General features: G+C 35.1%; 1 protein-coding gene across 4 annotated transcripts in view; it reads right to left on the reverse strand.

Moving 5' to 3' along the window:
• The window catches only part of Alg13 (ALG13 UDP-N-acetylglucosaminyltransferase subunit), a 72,757-nt gene that overhangs the window by 25,436 nt on the left and 26,854 nt on the right, over nt 1-20,467 (reverse strand). For 2 of the 4 annotated variants that reach the window (XM_026396778.2, XM_026396776.2), the window contains exons 4-18: nt 19,448-19,817; nt 18,810-18,893; nt 16,606-16,656; nt 15,838-15,884; nt 13,010-13,082; nt 9,353-9,434; nt 8,795-8,957; nt 7,793-7,868; nt 6,246-6,354; nt 4,333-4,397; nt 3,914-4,014; nt 2,816-2,937; nt 1,295-1,541; nt 759-872; nt 416-572 (exon numbers count right to left, since the gene is read on the reverse strand). In XM_026396778.2, coding sequence (XP_026252563.1) covers nt 416-572; nt 759-872; nt 1,295-1,541; nt 2,816-2,937; nt 3,914-4,014; nt 4,333-4,397; nt 6,246-6,354; nt 7,793-7,868; nt 8,795-8,957; nt 9,353-9,434; nt 13,010-13,082; nt 15,838-15,884; nt 16,606-16,656; nt 18,810-18,893; nt 19,448-19,817 — 1,861 coding nt within the window. Of the gene's footprint in view, nt 1-415; nt 573-758; nt 873-1,294; nt 1,542-2,815; nt 2,938-3,913; nt 4,015-4,332; nt 4,398-6,245; nt 6,355-7,792; nt 7,869-8,794; nt 8,958-9,352; nt 9,435-13,009; nt 13,083-15,837; nt 15,885-16,605; nt 16,657-18,809; nt 18,894-19,447; nt 19,818-20,467 lie in introns of those variants that run through there. The other 2 variants (XM_026396779.2, XR_013342565.1) reach the window with 2 other exon arrangements.

Genomic DNA, 20,467 nt, shown 5'->3' on the forward strand with positions numbered 1-20,467 from the left:
AGCCTTAGCAATAGCGAGGTGCTAAGCAACTCAGTGAGTCTATGTTCCTAAATAAAATAAAATACAAAAACAGAGCTGGGGAAGCAGCTCAGTGGTTGAGTGCCCCTGAGTACAATCCTGGTACCAAAAAAAAAAAAAAAAAAAAGGCTCTAAGATGAAAGCTCATGATTTTGAAGAAGGGGTTTATTGTTTATAGAAAAATGTTAAAATTTATACATTTGATTTACTTTTTTTTAAAAAAAAGGAAAAACAAGTTTTTAAAAATACTTCTAGTTGTAGATGGACATAATCACTTTATTTTTAATGTGGTATTGAGGATTGAACCCAGTGCCTAACACATGCTAGGCAAGCACTGTTCCACAAGCCACAACCCCAACTAGTAATTAGCTTTTTAAGTGAAGCTTTGGCTACTTACAGGTACAGTTGGATAAGCAGTCTCTCCTCCTTCTTCAACTTCATAAAATGTAATAGTTTCTTCCAAGCCACTGGGTATCTGCCCATTCACTGGGACAAAGGCATACTGGCACTCCTTATTCATACAACGCATCTGGCGGTGACTACGTCTAAATGAACTTGCGTAGTTCAGAAAATAAAAAAGGGAAATGTGATAAAATATGGTAGGTAATTTGTTCATGATTTCTAAGTAACAACTGAAACATTTCAAAGTTGACACTTAAATATCAGTCCATATTATCATTGCTCAGCAATGAAACTACACTTACCCATTTTTTCTGACTCCTAACACTTATAATACTTACCGAGATCTATAGGAGAAGTTATCATAGCTCTGGCAGCACCTTTTACCTGGGCCAGGGTAAAAACTAACTTTAGGGCCCGGCATGTTGTGCCTGTTTAGAAAGCGAGGTGAATCCCTAAAAATGAGGGGAAAGGAAAACAGAACTCTTTACTCTGACTCTTCAGTCTCTATTAAATAGAATCATCACACCTTTCTGAAAATATTCAAGAGCTTTGCTATTCTTAATATTGGTATCAGGCCTACCCAATATTAATGGATACAATACCATATATCACATGGACACTCATTTTGATGGCATTCTATCTTTGAGCATCGATTCCTCTGCTTCACATTTCCTTAGACTATGAGAATGCAAATATGCAAACAAACTCATTTGACAAGAATTTAAGTATTCAACAGTTCTATGCTCTCTTTAGGCAAAGAGTATAAAAGATACTCAGACTACTAAGGAACTTTTCAATTCTATTGTAATTATGTCTAGTAATTATTTCCAAGATCTAAATAAAGACATTATCATGAAAGTCAGTTAAGTCTCACCTGGGCATCCCATATCCCCGACCATGTCTCTGAGAGGAATTCGGAGAATGAAAATGTTCATCGGATAAACCATCGCCTCCTGTCGGTGAGTAGTGAAGTGGAGGTTCGTGCCCATAACGCATGTCATGCTGAAGCCTGGGTGCGATGAGGGAGCCTCCCTTGCTATACGCCATAGTCATATAAACCTCTTTCCCTCGAACTTTCTTGAACAATTTCTTCCGCTGCTTCATGTCCATCTCCGACATGACTTTTAGGCAAAAAAGTAACAAATTTCATAACCAAAGCAAAAGGTCCAGTGTTCCCACACTGCCTTAAATTCTCAAAAGTTTTTCCTTAACAAAGCAAATGGACACATGCCTGTATTCCCAACAGCTCAGGAGGCTGAAGCAGGAGGATCTTGAGTTCAAAATAGCCTCAGCAACTTAGTGAGAAACTCAGTGAGACCCTGTCTTTAAGTAAAATACAAAAGGGCTGGAGATGTGCCTCAATGGTTAAGTGCCCCTGGGTTCAATCTCCAGTACCGCCCCCCCAAAAAAATAGATGGAGGGAATTTTTGTATTTTACATGGATGTACTAGATACTCCACTTGGAAGAGCAAAATCAACAGATAATTTTGTATTAATAGGTATTTGAGCACCTTTAGTACAGGTAGATTCTGTCATCAAAACATTAAGTCATCCAGTCCCCTGCATCACTATTACTATTTTTAATTTTCTTTTTAGCTGTAGATGGACACAATGCCTTTATTTATTATTTTTATGTGGTGCTGAGGATCAAACCCAGTGCCTCACACTCATAAGATGAGTGCTCTATCACTGAGCCACAATCCCAGCCCCTTATTACTGTTTTCAAAGAAAGTATGTTTAATATCTCTAGCTGCTTTTTTTTTGGGGGGGGGCGGGGTGGTACTGGGGATTGAACCAGGGCCTCATACATGCTGGGTAAGAACTCTAAACTGAGCTATACCTCCAATCCTTTCTATTTTTTATTGTGAGACAGTCTCACTAAGCTGCCAAGGGTGGCCACAAAATTGTGATCCTCCTGCTACAGCCTCTCAAGTCACCAGGATTACAGGGATGTGCTACTCTGCCCAACTACTGGCTATTTAGGAGGTATTCTGCTCATTCTTTGAAAAATATTTTCCCCTCAAGTTTTAGAGCCTAAAATCTATACCAGCTTATGGTTATACAAAGTCCATTAGAATAGTGGTTTCTCATTCTGGGACAATTTTGTCACTCCCTTCCTCAGGATACATTTGGTAATGTCTGGAGACATTTTAGTTGTCAGAACTAGGCAGAAGTGCTACTGGCATCTAGTGAACAGAAGCTAGGGATCATCTTGCCATGCACAGGACAGACCCCTTTACACCATCCCAAAATACCAATAGTGAGGAGGTTATGAAACCCTATGCTACAACAGGACATATGATATACCTTAAAAAAAGTACAACACAGGCAAGTAAAAAAAGGGGGGGGAGGCTACAAAATGGGGGAAATAAAAGAAAACCTTAAGCATACAAACCCATTTCTGGGACAAAGCCTCCAGATATTTTCTGGTAACCTCTTCCTTTCCGAATGGCATTCCAGGAAGAAACAGGTGTCACTTGTGTAACTGGTTTTAAGTCAGCCAGTGGAACAACATGCCTTAAAGTTAAAGATACCACCATGAAACCACTGCAACAGACTTAACTCTAATTCAGTATATAAACCCCACTCCTACTTCATTTTCAAGTATATTTTAAACCTGTTGATACTAGCTTGCCATAGGTTTGGTTGCTTTTTGTTTTTTCCTTTTCGGTTAAAAAACCGCAGAGTAGTTTGTAAAATTTCACAGCTGTTTGTATTATCATCACTGTCTACAAGACAAACTGGTAGACAGAATTAATTCACAAATATTTGCTACCCCTCCTTAAAGGAGGATCCAATTTCCCCACTCCATTGACTTACTTTGGTCATAAAATTGTAAGATGTTTTAAGGACCAGTAACTGATCTGTCATGTTCTCACTATTTTCCCTGCCTGCGATTATGGATGTATGTGTCACAACAGAGCCTTTGTGAGCCTGGGTCTTCCTTTATTGATTCATCATGGACATGCTAAATGAGAAAAATGAACTTTATTGTTTTCAGCTGCTGAGGTTTTTTGTTTGTTAGGTCAGCATCGTTTAAAGGCTCTTAAAGTTGACTAACAGCATCACCTGGAAACTTGTTAAAAGTTCCAATTTGGGGGCTCCACCCCAGACTTACTGAATCAGAAACTAAGGGGATTGGGCTCAAATCTGTGTTTTCAGAAGTCCTCCAGGTAAAATTTGAAAAGGATTGGACTAGTTTATCTTGAATACTGGCAAAAACTTAGAAAACATAATTGGAAAAATGCTTTGCTATTAAAACTGTTAAAAATTCAAGTAACAAGACAATGACATGATTTGGAAACTTTTACCCATAAGTGATACCTATATTGAGATTTCACACTTCATCAATGCTTTAAAGTTCAAGATAATAAGGGCAGTACTAGATATGAATCTGGTTCTCCTACTAACATCCTCATAACTTTCAATTTAATATTATAAAAAAGCTGAATCAGGAGCCAAAGATCTTAGTAATTTAACAATTATTTCTTACTTTTCTGCCAATTCTTCAATAAATACTGTTACAGAGTTGTTCTCATTTCCAACTTCTTGAATATGAGCATTATAATATTTCCCACTTGATTCCAAGCGAACCTGAAAGACAAAAGTCATGATAATACATCTAATTCAGTGTTTATTTATAGGTCTTGCTCCTGCAATACAAAATTATCACTTGTACGCCAAACAGAATTCAATGTCTACATTTTTAAAAGAATTGACATTGACAATCTGGGACAATGAAGGAGGCACATAGAACATCATTTTATCTAATCACCACAAAAGCCTATAATTAGAATTTAACACAAACATTTTTTCCTAGCATTGTGTAATAAATCTTATTTTGCTCATATTAATGACTAAAAGCACAATCTTAGAAGAATAAATCATTGATTCTTTAAAGATGAAACTAACCTGACACTTGTCTCCCAGATAATACTGTCTCCCAGCATACTCCATGTACTCAGATTTTTGAAGTTCTATTATTAAAAGAAAAAAAAAAAGATTAAAACTCAACTGAACTGGTCCCTTTCCTACTTTATTTAACATCATTTAATGTCCTAATTCACTTTTGCCATGGTGCTTTTGACAATGTTACCACTAAAAGGTAAAATCTAGGGGGAAAGTCCCCAAAAGCCATTTTATCAATCTTAATGGGTTATTCCTGTGGTAAATTTATAGCAACTTGGCCAGAACAGTTTTGTGATTTAAAACATAAGTAGGTGAACACTGGGAGTTTGTAATCTCATTGGTCAAACACTAAAAAGGTACAATCTGAAAGTAATACTATGCAGCTTTTCCCAAAAAAAGTTTGTTTTTTTTAAAACAACTTACTACATTAGGACCTAGGCTTAATCTCTTTCTAATTAACTACACCTAGGATCACTGAGGTTCAATGAGTTCAATGTTAAAGGCTTATGCTGAAGTCAGTATTTTAAGTTTTAGTTTGATCAATTCAGTCACAAGGAGAGAGAACCAATTACCTATTTCAAGGGTTGGAGAATTTCTGTAAAGAGCCTAAGATTAACTATTTTAGATTTCATGGGCTATACAGACTGTTAGAACTACTCAAATCTGTTGTAGACCTAATTTTTTGTACGATCAAATTTAAATTTTATATAAGTTTCATGTGTAGCACAATATACTGTTTTTTTTTTTTTTTCCTGCCATTTAAAAATGTAGGGGCTGGGGTTGTGGCTCAGTGGTAGAGTGCTTGCCTAGCATGTGTGAGGCACTGGGTTTGATTCTCAGAACTGCATATAAATAAATGAAATAAAGGTCCATCAACATCTAAATTTTTTTAAAATAATAAAAATGTAAAGACCCTCTGTATATATCCAAAGGACTTTAAAACAGCATACTACAGCAACCCTGCAACACCAATATTTATAGCAGCACAATTCACAATAGGTAACATATGGAACCAATCTAGATGCCCATCAAGATGACTGTATAAAGAAAATGTGGTTCATATTCACGATGGACTATTACTCAGCAATAGAAAAGAATCACTTATGACATTTTGCCAGGTAATGGATGGATCTAGAGACTATTATGCTAAGTGAATAAGCCAATCCCCAAAACCCAAAGATTAAATGTTCTGATATGTGGATGCTAACCCACAATAAGGGTGAGGGGTGTCACAGAAGTTCAGTTGATTGGACAAAGGGGAATGAAGAGAAGGGAGGGAGGACAGGAATAGGAAAGACAGTGAAATGAATCTGACATAACTTTACTGTGTACATGTATGAATATACCACAGTGAATCTGAAAATCATGTACATCTACAAGACTGGGATCCTAATAAGATATATTCCATGTTTGTTTAAATATTTCAAAATAGATTCTACTGTCATGTATAACTAAAAAGAACAAATAACATTTTTTAAAAAAAATTAAAAATTTAAATGCCATTCTTATTAGCTCATGGATCAAAAATAGTTGGTGAATCAGATCTGATATATAGGCCTGATCTATTCATCTTTCATTGAGGGTGGTTCTCAACTCTTTAAATTTCAGATGAGCTTACTCCCAGGCACTAAATGTTTCTGCTTCTCCTACAAGTTATCAAATATCTCCAAATATTCTTTGCACAGTTTTAAGTTCCAGCTAAGCATTAGACCCTAAAAGATCCCTCCCCAAAGATCTAACCAACTTCTAAACCAATTTGTTTCCTCTTTGAAATTTAAATCATATAGGAATAAGATTAAAGGTACCACGCTGCGTTATTTTTTCAACAGTATGATGAAATGTCTCTTATAAGAAACAAATTGAAAATTATTCTCCTGAAGCAGTAATGAGTAAGTATTCTGTTGATGTTTCATTACCTTTTCTGCTGTCCAACCAAACATCAAATTCTACATTACGATAGATTTCTGGATCCAAGGCTTTGAGCACTTTATAGGGGAAGAGCATCTTCGATGGATTTTCTGGAGACTAAAACACAAATAATCAAGCTACAGACTCACCATCCTTAGCTTATATCCTCCTTCTGTGAAGGGGGAAGCTTCATTCTTCCCTCTTCATTTCTTCTTTTTTAAAACTATGCACATTGCCTCCCTTCCCTTCTTAATTAAAACAAGAAAAAAGACAATGAATTTCACCATGCTTTTAATATCAGGAGTCTAACAGTTCAAATAATCTAAGTTTTAAGATGGCAAAAGGGAAATATTGTCTGGAACAGCCAACACAGGACACTCATAAACCAATGCAATGTAGACCAGGATTAAAAAATTCAGTCTGGCTGGGCACAATGGCACATGCCTGTAAACCCAGTGGCTCAGCAGGCTGAGACAGGAGAATCGCCTGTTCAAAGCCAGCCTCAACAACAATAAAAAAAAAAGTGAGGTGCTAAGCAACTCAGTGAGACCGTGTCTCTAAATAAAATACAAAATAGGGCCAGGGGTGTGGCTCAGTGATTGAATGACACCGAGTTCAATCCCTGGTACCTCCCAAACCCCCAAAATCAGTCTGACAAGATCGCAAGGCTGTTAGTTGAAAATTACTATTCATGTTGGAAAAATCTAAAACTGTTTGAGAATCCAGTATTATTTAGAAGAAATGCTACATTAAAAAGTCTCTTAAAAAAAAAACAAAAAAAAAAACTGTCCCGGGCTGGGATTGTACCTCAGAGGTAGAGTGAGTGCGTGCCCTACCATCTGTGAGGCACTGAGTTCAGTCCTCAGCATCACATAAAAATATAGGTATTTTGTCCATAAAAAATTCAATCTGTACTATTCAACAAATGTTATCTTGATATACAGAAATGTTTCTGTATCCTAAAAATCACATGCTAATGCCAAGTTTATTTTGGTCAACTTCTGTTAAAATTTCCAAAAGAATACCATTTTCTCCTGTTTTCCTAAGATTTCATCATATTAAAAAGTGTTCCAAAATTACCAACATTTGAGGCACACACAGATTACTATAACAGTATATGCCCTATTTAGCAAGTCTCAACTGAAAACTTACTTGAGGCCCATACACCATAAAATTTGTTTCTCCAAATTAAGAGACTGATTAGCACCTAGTTTCAAGAATAGAAAAGGCATAATTTTTCAATGAAAACAAAAACTAAACCTTAGCATCAGAAGACTGATAATATATTGTTTGTAATTTTGTTTTAGCTTTAAAACAAAAGCTTCGTAAGTTTTTCAAATATCCAGAGTTTGTTTTCAAAACTTTTAAATTTCATAAGAATAAAAATTCAGAGAAAACACACATTTTACATTTTCAAATAGGTAGCACTTTCACAAGAAAACATGACCAACTCCTCTCTCAGCCCCATAATAATTAGAACAGATCATCTGATCTTAATAATTTTAGGTTACATTGACTAGATTATGAAAATTCTTTGCCTTAGAAAATATCAAACCTTTGATTCTTCTGTTTCTTGATTATGGCTCTCTAGTGTATTTTCAGCCTTGCAGGAGGCACCCCACTCATCAGTCCTAATTGAAAAGATTTAGAGCAAAGAGCTTTATATAAATGCAGCAGTTACTGGTCTCATGTGAAATGACTAATACTACCACCTAGTGGTAAATCAGCTCAGTTCTAAAAAATGAAGCAAATAAGTTTTCACCCAATACCCACTTTATTTTCTAAACCCCAAAGTTTTTGACTAAATTTATTTAATAACAGCTGCTTCCTCAGAAGTACATAATCTACACTCCTACTGTATACCAGAGGCAGACACTGAAAAACTCCTAAAACTTCCCTTAGCCCAAGAGATTTTTCTATGAGCTAGATGTATATGTGAAGCAAGCATTCAACCTCAGTTATCATTTCGAAATAATGATCCACAGCCTAACCTATACCAAAATATTTGGGTGTAATTATTTTTTGAAAACTAGATTCCTAGACCCTCTGACCTCAAATTTTGTGAAGTGAAGTTAGGTCCAGGAAATTGCATAATAAACACTCTGAATAATTCTTATACAATTAAAGTTTGAGAATCATATGCTAACTCTAAAGTCTCTTCCAGTTTAAAAAAAAAAAAAAAAAAAAAGGATCATGGGCTGGGGTTGTGGCTCAGTGGTAGAGCACTTGCCTAGCACGTGCAAGGCCCAGGTTTGATCCTTAGCACCACATAAAAATAAAGGTATTGTGTCCGACTACAACTAAAAAATATATATTTTTTAAAAAAACGGATCATGACTTGAATAGAAACCCCAAAGTCTGAGCATCTAACAACGTTTATCTTTTTAGTAAAATTTCTCTCTCCTCATTAAAAGAAATGTATATCCTTAACATACATATACAGGTATGTTTGTGTACATACGTAATTTAAGTGATAAACTTGCCAGGTCCCTTCCACTTTCAAATCATGATGCACAGAAACATGATTATTATGTAACAGTCCCTTTTCCATTATTACCTATCCTCAGTTGAATTCTTGTAATCAATACAGGCATTCTCACTTCCAGTCACAGCAATGTTTCTGTTCCTTTTGGAACCACTTCGAAATACCTCAACTGCAGTTTTCAATGCTTCTTCATCCACAACAAAGACATCTTTATAGAGAATTTCATACAATATAGCTGAAGGAAAAAAGGACCAAAACTTCAATTGTCAAAATGTGACATTTTTATAAGTGTGAAAAGTCACAATCCAGCATACAAATTCTATAGATACCAACAAGTTTTTTTTTTTTTTTTAAGCTATATGTAAGTGGATCCCTCAAATTAAAGACTAGCAACAGCCAGGCACAGTGGCGCATGCCTGTGGCTTGGGAGACTTAGGCAGGGAATTTTCAAGTTCAAGGTCAATCTCAGCAACTTAATTAGACCCTGTATCTAAAAAAGGACTGAGGATATCGCTCAGTGGTAAAGTGTCCCATGGTTCAATCCCCAGTTAAACAACAAATCCAGCAACTTAAATACTAGCAACAAATTGTGTGAAATCACACCCAAATATTTATGAAGATTTCACATACCCTGACAAATGGCTGCACTTGATTGAAATTGTTTTGAGTACACAGAATCATAATGACCATTACTTGAAGAGCAGAGAAGAATCTGAAGAAAAACACACATAACACATTACAGTTATGAAATTTACTTGATAACCAACCAGAAATTGTTTTATCAGTAATTGATAAACTAAATAATATATTAATTTTTAAAATGACTTTAAAAATGAAAAAGTAAATGCTAGTTATTCTTAAAAGATATTTTCTTGACCGCGACTTTTAAATGTCAAAAATAAAATCACTAATGAAGTTCCTTCCACTGTGAGCCTTGGTCATGTTCCTTTAATACACCAAATAAGTCCTGATCTGCACATTTTTAATAATATGGTAACAATTACAAACTGAGTCACTGAAAATAACAAAATGCCTTAAAAAATCAAAAATACCATCCTAACTTCTATGAATAACTAGAGAAATTACATCAAATCTCAAGTTCAGATTTAGGGAGGAAAGGGACTTGATGGGATTCATTCAAAAGCTATCTACACAGCAATATATCAATACATTATATAGGAGGCATACTGCTAGAGAAACTTTTTCATGTCTCTCTTGGAAAGACACTGAGATTACTACAAAATTGAGGGGTTAACTTCTTAGCTAATTCCTTCAATCCTTGGTTTAAAAAAAAACAAAAGTCATGCTTGTTTCCAGGTGGCGACACATGCCTATAATCCCCGAAGCTCGGAAAGAGGAGACAAAATTCCAAGTTTGAGACCAGCCTGGGCAATTCAGACAAACCCCATAGCAAAATAAAAATGGGCTGAGCATTACCTGGCAAAGATCTAAATGTACAAATCTCACCTCAGGCAATGCTCTACACAATTGTTAAAATACAAAAACTAACACTCCTCTTCCTCAAACAACTCTGATTATATCATACCTTCCCCTAAAAACTTTCAATCAGGATTCACGGTTAAAAGTAGGGATGTCAATTAGCATCTGCATATTAGAGAAAATATTTGGCCTTTGGTTTTGTAGGATTGGCTTATTTCGCTTAGCATGATATTCTCCAACTTGAACCATTTACTGGCAAATTCCATAATTTTACTCTTCTTTAAAGCTGAGTAATATCCCATTGAGTGTGTGTGTGTGTGTGTGTGTGTGTGTGTGTGTGTGTGTGTGTGTATCTCATTTTCTTTATCCATTCATCTATTGAGGGACACCTAGGTTGGTTCCATAGTTTAGCTATTTGAATTGAGCTGCTATAAACACTGATGTGGCTATGTCACTGTATGTTTTCTCTAATATGTGGTGCTAATTAACAATAAGGCGGGGGGCACTAGAGAAGAATAGCATTACCTTAGATTAGGTAGAGGGAAGTGATGGGAAGGGAGGGGAGGAGATGTGGGGATAGGAAAGATAGTAGAATGAAACAGTCATTATTACTGTATGTATATGTGTGACTGCATGACCAATGATTCTGCAACATGTACACTCAGAAAAATGAGAAATTATATACCATCTATGTATATCAAAGTGCATAAATGCATTCTACTGTCATGTATAACTAATTAAAACAAATTTAAAAAATAAAAAGAGTAGTGATGTCTGAAATTTACTTAAAAGTGATCAAAAATTATTACTCAGCCATAAAGAATGAAATTATGGCATTTGCCAGTAAATGAATGGAACGAGACTATCATGCTAAGTGAAATAAGCCAATCCCCCAAAAAACAAAGATACAATGTTCTCTCTGATATGAAGATACTGTCTCACAATCGCAGGGGATGGGGGCAGTGGAGATTCACCGGATTGGACAAGGAGGTAACTGGGGGGGAAAAGTGGAGATGGGAATGGGAAAAACAGTAGAATGAATGTGACATAACTTTCTTATGTTTATATGTAAATACATGACCAAGGAAACTCCACATCATGTACAACCACAGGAATGGGAAGTTATACTCCATGTATGTATGGTATGTCAAAATACATTCTACTGTCATGTATAACTAAAGAATTTTTTAAAATGATCAAAAAGTAAGCTGGATTGGTGAATGGACAGAGAGATGGATGTATGATAAAACAAGGATATTAAAATGTCAAAAGGCTTTAGGGGATGGTAGGTATATGAATGTTCACTATAAAATTCTTTCAACTTATCTGAATGTTTGAAAATCTTCAAAACTTGAAAAGCTGTGTTGGAAAAAAAGCTTCAATCAACTATTTTTTAGAATGAAGAGACAAATTCTTTGGCATGGCTTTCTCCACCCCTCAATACATAACTATAACCTATCTTTTCAGCATTGCCCTCCCCACAACTACTAAAGTCCCAAAGGGTCTCCTACTTCCTCCATGCCTTTGCATATGAGGTTTCCTCTGAATAGCCCATCCTTCACATTTGATGGAATCATTGTCTGAGTTCAACATGAAGCCTTCTAAACCCCTCTAGCAGAGAGAAGGTCTTTTTTATTTTGTGCCACTTTACATTTATTATAAACTATCACTTCACTGTAATTAATTATTTCCATGTCTGTCTTCATAGTCCCTTAAGCCCTTGAAAGACAAAGCCTTCATTACAGTTATTTTAGTTTTAGTATCCTTAAAAGCCAAAAAAGTGGGCTGGGGTTGTGGCTCAGATGTAGAGCACTCTCCTAGCAAGCACAAGACACTGGGTTTCCATCCTCAGCACCACATAAAAATAAAATAAAGGTATTGTGTCCACCTATAATTAAAAAAATACATATTTTTTAAAAAGCCAAAAAAGTATTTGTTATATTCTAGGGCTTAATGTTTGCTAAACAAATTAGATAGTGGCTATTGGTAAAACAAGTTAATGTCCCATTTTATATTTACCTTCAAAGTTATCTCTCACTATTCTTCTCTATTTCTAATAGCACTTAGTCCAGGTCTTTTGCCTAGATTACTGTAAAAGCATCCTTAAAATTCAGTGTCTAGTCTTTTCTTACCATCATCATAGTTAATATGTTACATGAATTTTGCTTCATGGTATAAAATGAACTCAAATATTGGGTAGTCCTACACCCACTGATCAAATAATATAAAAGTTTTTTCCTAAAACTTTCTTGAAAGGAAACGTATAGGCTGAAAAAACAATTTATATATTGAGTGTTCTCAAACAAGAAAACTACCTCCTGCTATTTTCCATGTATTTTACTGGGCAGTAGAACCTTATCTCCACCCTCAAGAAACTTTTAGACTATATGAGAGAAATGGTATGAATACAAATAATACAATAAATACTGGCAAAATGGCTAGGAAAACAAAAATGAAGAAAGTAACTCCAGGAGAGTTGGGGAAGTTATTAAAGGAACTGACACTTGAAGTACAAAGGAAAAGAAGCTAAATTATCTAGAAAAATTGTATAACTAAGCATGGAAGACAATGGAATTGGAAATGAGGTTTGGTACCTTAAGACACTAAATGCCTACTTTCAGAATTTGAGCCTTATTCTGTGGTCCATAAGGAATCAGTTAGGGTTTTTAAGAGTAACAAGAACAGATCAGCTTAGAATAGTAGCTAAAACCACTGGGGATGACTGACAAGGAAAAGGCTGAAGGCATAGAATTTTCTCATTAGGTTTAAAAAGATTATTTCTTAATATGTCATAATCCAGCAGCATTATTCAATTTCTTTTGAGTTGACATTTACTCATCTTCTTACCTTGTCTTCATAGCCATTTTCCGTGATACAAGTTGGTGGCTTTCCAGGATGGCGATAAAGAATGAAGTCCCGACTACATGGATAGAAAACAAAGACAGGTAAGATAATTTGGCATATGAAAGAGATAGTTATAAGAAAAAGGATTTGTGCTTTTAAACTGCCTACCTTATTCATATAAAATAATCCACATGTTCAGTTTGATTTTTAGGTTTTAAAATAATCCAAAAAGACTAAATGATGTTAATCCAAGGTAACCAGCTAATCACACCTAAGGTCCTATGGGTTTTCCTAAATATATCTTAATTTTGGTGAGAAGAAGTAAAGAAGACAAATTATCAAGTGTATGTATGTGAATTTGGGGAGCTCTCCTTTATTTAAAAAGTGGGGTTAAACCAGGCATGGTGGCTCACACCTGTAATCCCAGCTACTCAGGAAGCAGAGGGAGGGGGATCCCAAGTGGGAAGGTAACCTTGTCAATTTAGCAGACCCTGTGTGAACATAAAAATTAAATAAAAAGGGCTAAGGACAGGCTGGGAATGTGGCTCTGTGATAAGGTGCTTGTCTGGCAAGCTTGACGCCCCGGGTTTGATTCTCCAGCACAAAACAAAACAAAGAAGGGCTAAAGATGTCTCTCAGTGGTAGAGTGTCCCTGGGTTCATTCCTCAATACTGGAAAAAAAAGTGGGGGTTAAGAAATTTGGGGGATAAAAGGCCAAATAATAAAACATTTCAGCTTTTACATGCCATGTGCTTTATTCAACTTTGCTTTTGTAGCTGTAATTAGCCAGAGGCAATGCACCCGTGAATACGCATGACTGTTCCAATAGGCTTTATGCAACTTTGAATTTCATATAATTTCCATATGCCTTGAAACATTCTTTTGATTTTTAATCATTTAAAATATCTTAACAATCATTCTTAGCTCATAGGACATACAAAATAGAAGAACAATTTAAAAGTGAACTTCTGATTTTAAAGTGACAATTAACTACTTGCCCAATGCCTTCTCTATACTTTTCACTGGATTTAATTACAAATGAGCAGGCCACAAAACACTGACTTGAACAAGTCCCCATAAGAAGATAATTCTGTTTCTACAAAAGAATATACCATATTACCATCCTAAGAACTCTAAGAAGTCTTACACAGATCAGACAAATGAACAAGATTTCCACTAGCAACTAACATACATTATATAGCTAGTTTTCAAAACCCTACAGCATTCTTAAATGGCATTTTTTGTAGTTTTAAAGACCAAAACAGAACTCCCAAAGGAATAGAACGGTGATTCTCAAGTTGTCCAGTACCACCAATAAGGAAACTTTTTCAAGATTTTTCTCAACTTCCACTTGAAATTGTAATAGAACAAAAGTACTGTGCATCTATGTACTGTGATGCTTTGAAAGACCACAAACTATTGGAATAGCTAAGATTTCTTTGCTCCTACCAAAATCAATTTCGAGGCTATTGAGAACAATATTGCCCCACTGAGAATGCATGAAAAAGAGGCACAAAGCTAAACACCCAAGAAATCTCCTAAGATAAATATTCTGACTTTCTATAGGAAATACCAGAAGTTTTAAGTCCTTTATTTTTCCATTCAAATAGACAAAAATGCAGAACTGGGGATATAGCTCAGTTGGTAGAGCGCTTGCCTTGCATGCACAAAGCCCTGGGTTCAATCCCCATAACTAAAAAAAAAAAAAAAAAAAAGAAAAATGCTAGAGCTAAGGAGAGGATTTGTAACGAGATTCTCCACGCAAAATCTACACCAAAATGACTTTGCTCATATCTCTTCCTTATACATTATCATCAAATCTCAAATTTCCCCAATCCTAGAGAAACTTTAACAGAAAACTTGTACTCAAAAACACATAAAAAGGGATGTCACAAAAGGTGACTGGATTAAGAAAATGTGACACACCCCACACGCACACGCACACACTGAAGTTCAACTCAGCTATAAAGAATGAAATTACAGCATTTGCTGGTAAATTTATGGAAATAGAGAATAATATGCTAAGTGAAATAAGCCAGACTCAAACAAACAAAAAAATCAAGGGTTGAACGTTTTCTCTCATATACAGAAACTAAAGCAAACTAAGGGAAAGGGTGGGGGGATCAGGTTTCATAAAAACATAATGAAGATCAATAGAGTAAAAGAAGGAGCTCAAGGAGGAGGGAAGAGAAAGGGGAAGAAATTCGGAATGAATTTAACCCTATGTATGCATATGTATGTGTGTGTGTGTGTGTATGTACGTATGTATGTTATAGGAAATTCTACCTTTATGTAAACTTAGAAAGCACCAATCAAAAATAAATAAATGAGGAAAAGGAAGATGAGTACAGGAAGGAAAATGGGGGAGTGAGGAGAAAAGGGGACTGAACTGGAGTAAATCAAATTCCATGCATGTATGATTTTATCAAAATGATCCCAACTACTATGTACAACTATAATGCTCTAACAAAAACGCAAAAAGAAAAAAAAATCCATTCTTGAAATGACAAAATTAGAGAAGGGACTATGGAGGAAATAAGATCAAAAGGAAAGTAAAAGTAGTTATATATAAAATTAACATACGATAGAAAATGTTCTGTATCTTGACTGCATTAACATCAATATTATGGTTATGATGCTATACTATAGTTTTTTCCAAGACGTTACCACTTAGGGAAATTGGGAAAAGGGTATAAGATATTATTCTCTGATTTTTGTTTTTGTTTTTCATGAAAAACTTTGTGTTATGCTCTGTATGCAACTTCGTGTGAACCTGTATCTCAAAATAAAAGGCTTGATTAGAAAAAAATAGAAAAATGGATACAACTTACTTATAAATTAGAGAAAGAGCTCTTATTTCCAGCTGGCCAGCACTTTCCTAAACATAAATAGTACACAGTTTTAAAAACATTTTTGTAGCTAGGAAATAGAAGTTTTTGTAAGTGCATTTTTTTAACTGTTTAGCATTGTTTTAGATTATCTGTAGAACACAATATAACTTGTTTTGAGGATTAGATTGTTACTCATTAACACAGACTTATACTGAAATCAATGGACCTAAAGCCCTTCCTAGATATCGATAATGACAGTTAATGAAAGATTTAAAAGACAGAATAAAAGTTAGACTAATGTAAGAATACAAAGGTATCAGTATTTAGTAAATGAAGTTTTGGGAACAGAATAATGGAGTTAATTTTATCACAAAAATTAATTTTAAATAAAGTATGGGTTTATAGATGTTATTCCTACACAAAAGGAAGACAACTTTAAATCAAGGTGACATTATGACCTCTTAGTAACATTAATTACCAAACTCCTCCCCCATTAATGTGAAAAGGCTTTAATGTTTCCCAGCACTATCCTGTCCCCAGTCAGTTGTGTACTCACTAGACTATGGTTAATGAGATTGTTAACACACAGTTCTCAATATTCAACACAAACCAATACATCTACCTGCCAGTTCTAAACCTTTGGACTATTTGATTCAACATAGCTATCTACTTAAGAAATATTTTGGGTCTGGCTATAGTGACAACTGAATGTTTAGGTTATGATTCCAAATAACTCTGAAAATATTAAATTCCCATATTTGATCTTACCTTGGGATCTCCCAACCGTTCCAGGTATTTCTCAAAAGATCCCTCCACATACTTCAAAAATAAAACAAACTTGACTTAACCAAATACATAGCATTACTGAAATCTGATCATATTCTGCAACATTATCCTCCAAAGGGTTTTTGTTTGTTCAGCTTAATAATTATAGTACTACATTACTAGTTTACACAGCACCTCAAGAAGATTTGTACATACACAAAACTTATTTATAAGGGGAGAAAAGCTGGACTAGGAAAGTGTCTTAGGAATTGGTCCTGCCTTACCCACATACCAGTGAATTTCATCAAATGGTATGCCTTCAAGTAAGAATCTTTTGAAATGCCAACTTAAAGTAACTTGATAATATCATTTTCATAAACCAAGAAAAGCCAATAACTGTAAGGACCTCAAGTATGATAGGAGACATGTATTTACAAAGTTAAATGGAGGAACTTCAAACAAAGAGAATTTCATTAATTTCAAAAAAACAGTGACAAGGGAACTTCCGGGTGTGATGGAACCAACACAATATTATGATTGTGTTGGCAGTTACATAACTATATATGACTAAGAAAACTAAAATAGTAAACTTAATATACCTAAAAATAAAACTGAATTATATTCAAGAAATAGATTTCTAGTTCCATGTACACAAACATCAGATTTAAAAAAGTAATCTTATTTTCTTTCACTTTATTTTTAAAGTTCTGAGATATACTTGACATACAACAAACCACACAATTTAAACAGTACAATCAAATTTTGACTTTTGTTTGCACCCATGAAACCATCATCATAAACTGAAATAATGAATATCTATCATTCTCCACAAGTTTCCTATATAACATCTGCAACCACTAATCTGGTTTTCTGTCTTTATAGAGTGGTTAGTATTTTATCTAAAGACTTGTATAAACTTTTCTTGGAAGAAGGGTATGGCTTTTCTCAGTGTAATAACTTTGAGATTCACCTTATTAGTTTTAAAAATTTGGACACTTCTTCATTACTCAAAATGTGGTCTAGGAACCAACAACAAGCATCACTTGAGTTTCTTAGAAATGCAGCAATCTCGGGCTTCAGCTCAGACCTAATGAATTGGATCTGCATTTTAACAAGATCCCCAGGTGATGAAAATGTATATAAATATTTCACACACTGCTTTACACCATGATCTTCCATTTGAATGTCGGGAACAGTCCTTTCCCAGGTGTGGAGAAGACTATAATCTACTTCAAGGTAATAAGCTTTAAAAGAAGCCTTTGCAGTATTTTAAACTTTATTGAAAACACTGTTGAGAAAATTAAGCGTAGGGCTGGGGTTGTGACAGTGGTAGAGCTCTCGCCTGACACGTGCCGCATGTGCAAGATGCTGGGTTTGATCCTCTGCACCACATAAGAATAAATAAACTAAAGGTATTGTGTTCAACTACAACTGAAACATAAATATTAAAAAAAAAATAAGTGTAAACCTCAAACAGAAGGCAGGCAAAAACCCATAACATAACAGTCAGAAGAAAACAAATAGTATAAAAGAGATAGACAATAAATAAAAAGCCACAAGGGCATACTTCAAATCAGATCTTAGCAAACCTTTAGTTTCCTTAACAAAAATTCAAATACTACAATGTATACAAAGACAACTCCTAAACTTTCACTTAAAAATCAATTTTTAGGACTGGGGTTGTGGCTCAAGTGTTAGAATGCTTGCCTACCACATAAAAATAAGATATTGTGTCCACCTAAAACTACGCGCTTGCCTAGCATGCATGAGGCACTGAGTTCGATTCTCGGCACCACGTACAAATAAGTGAAAAATAAAAGTCCATTAACAACTAAAACGTTGAAAAAAATATGGACTTAAAAATATTAAGAGACAAACATTTGAATTATTGTTCAGAAAACAGTAGTATGGATAACACAAGACAGCAGTCAAGTTTTAACTTTTTAGGGTTTGGGAGTTTTTTAGAATGGGAGGAGGGAAAAAATAGTTTTTCTTTATTTTTAGAATACAAAACAACCTTAATTCTGGGAGGAGGTAGCATGATAGACTGTGGAAAGCCAGCCAGGAATTACATATTTGCTATTGAAACAAAAGGAGATTGCATTGTTTAATTTTTGTATCTAAGTACTAAGTACTAAGAATTCTTTTATCCCACCCTACTAAATATATTACAAACAATTCTCCCTCAGGGTATGTATTCTACTTACAGACTCAAAATTTTGTTGATTTTCCTTCATATATGAAACACAAGCCTTCCTCACTTGCAGATGATGGACCTGGCTGCAAAACAACTAAAAGAAAAAAGACCAGTTTACTGCCAAAAGTCATTTGAAACAGAAACTTCTAAATTAAAACTATTGACTGGACAATTAAGTTTCCCTTATTTAGGACATATGTAGAACATAGGGAAATTCAGTCCTCATCATACTAAACAATATTTTAATATTCAGTAAAACTGAGAAAGATGATTCTTTCATGCCCCCTTCCTACCCCATAAATGTAATTTTTTTCCTATGTGTAAAACTTACAGGAAGCAGGGGATGCTTAGGAATGATCAAGATAAATTTCAAAGTTTTCTTTAACCCATTATCTTATCCCTCCAACATTATCAATGGGCATTTAAAAAAACAGAAAATGTAGCAAAGGTACAGTGATGTATTTGTACTAATGAGCAAAGATACACACCTTTGCATTGTCTTGCACTAATAAGGAGCAGATCGCCTGGATATTTTCACTAAAAAACAGAAAATGTTTGTTTCTTTGGTAGACTACAGTTCTAGCTACAGGACCATGTCACATCTCAAAAACTGAAACTCAGTAAATGGCAACACATTTTTCCTTTTACCTGCTCCGAAATAGCCCGAAAGAGGCAAGAGGCATCCTTAGCGGTCAGCTTTCGAAACAGTCCTAAGGTGCCTAAATATTCATCCATTGATACCTCATTCAAAGACTTCTGACTGGCATGCTTTTTCCATCCTTTATGCATTGTGCCCAAGGTGGTGAGGGGATAAAAGGAACAGAAGCGTGGCGAGAAGGACAAAGCAGGGTATTGGTAGAAATTGGTAGCAATAACAAGGGCTTGCTTCTGCAAGTATTCGGAAAACAACTCAAAATCTAGACATAAGGCGGCAGTTGGAATCAGCACCACAGAATCTTGGGACTTCTCAAGAGCAGGAAAAGCAAAGCGTTGGGCTTCTTCAGGATAACTTGGGACCCTGTGAAGAGAGGAAATGCCAGTGTTCTAAGGAAGTGGGAACTTGAAAACGAAACATAGCAGAAGGGTGGGATTAACCAAATTAGCTCAGAGTTAAGAAAAGTATGCAGATGGAAAGAGTTTGCAGCTTAATTCAGGGCAGATGCTGCACGAGGCTGAAAAAGAAACTACAATAAGATTCAGGTGTGTAGGATGCAACCCATCAGCATTAAGATCTCTGCCTGAATTTTCAACTAGTCTCTGCCCAAAATTCCCTGCTCCCTTCCTAGTTTCAGGGAAATGTGATTAAAATCTTAAGTCTAGATAATATTAACAATCTGCTTAGGATACAGAAAATAAATCAACTAGCAATGCTAGAAAGCCCTGATATAATTCTTGATGTGTACCTCCAAACTACTGTATAGCAGAAATAAAAAGGGAAAATGAAATGTATTTCTTAAAGATGGGAAAAAATTTAACTGAACAGTATAAAAATATTTCTCCCCAAAACTTTCTAATATAATGCATTTAGAATGCTGTGGCACAATATGTGAGGTGTTGGGACATTAGAGGTATGTTTCAATGTATTAGAGTACTTTCCAGAAAGACCACTCTGGATTATGAGGAAAGCAAAACATTAAGAATCAAAGGTGAGGACTATTCACTTGTGTT

The sequence above is a fragment of the Urocitellus parryii genome, chromosome X, assembly GCF_045843805.1.
Source record: "Urocitellus parryii isolate mUroPar1 chromosome X, mUroPar1.hap1, whole genome shotgun sequence".
NCBI lineage: Eukaryota > Metazoa > Chordata > Mammalia > Rodentia > Sciuridae > Urocitellus > Urocitellus parryii.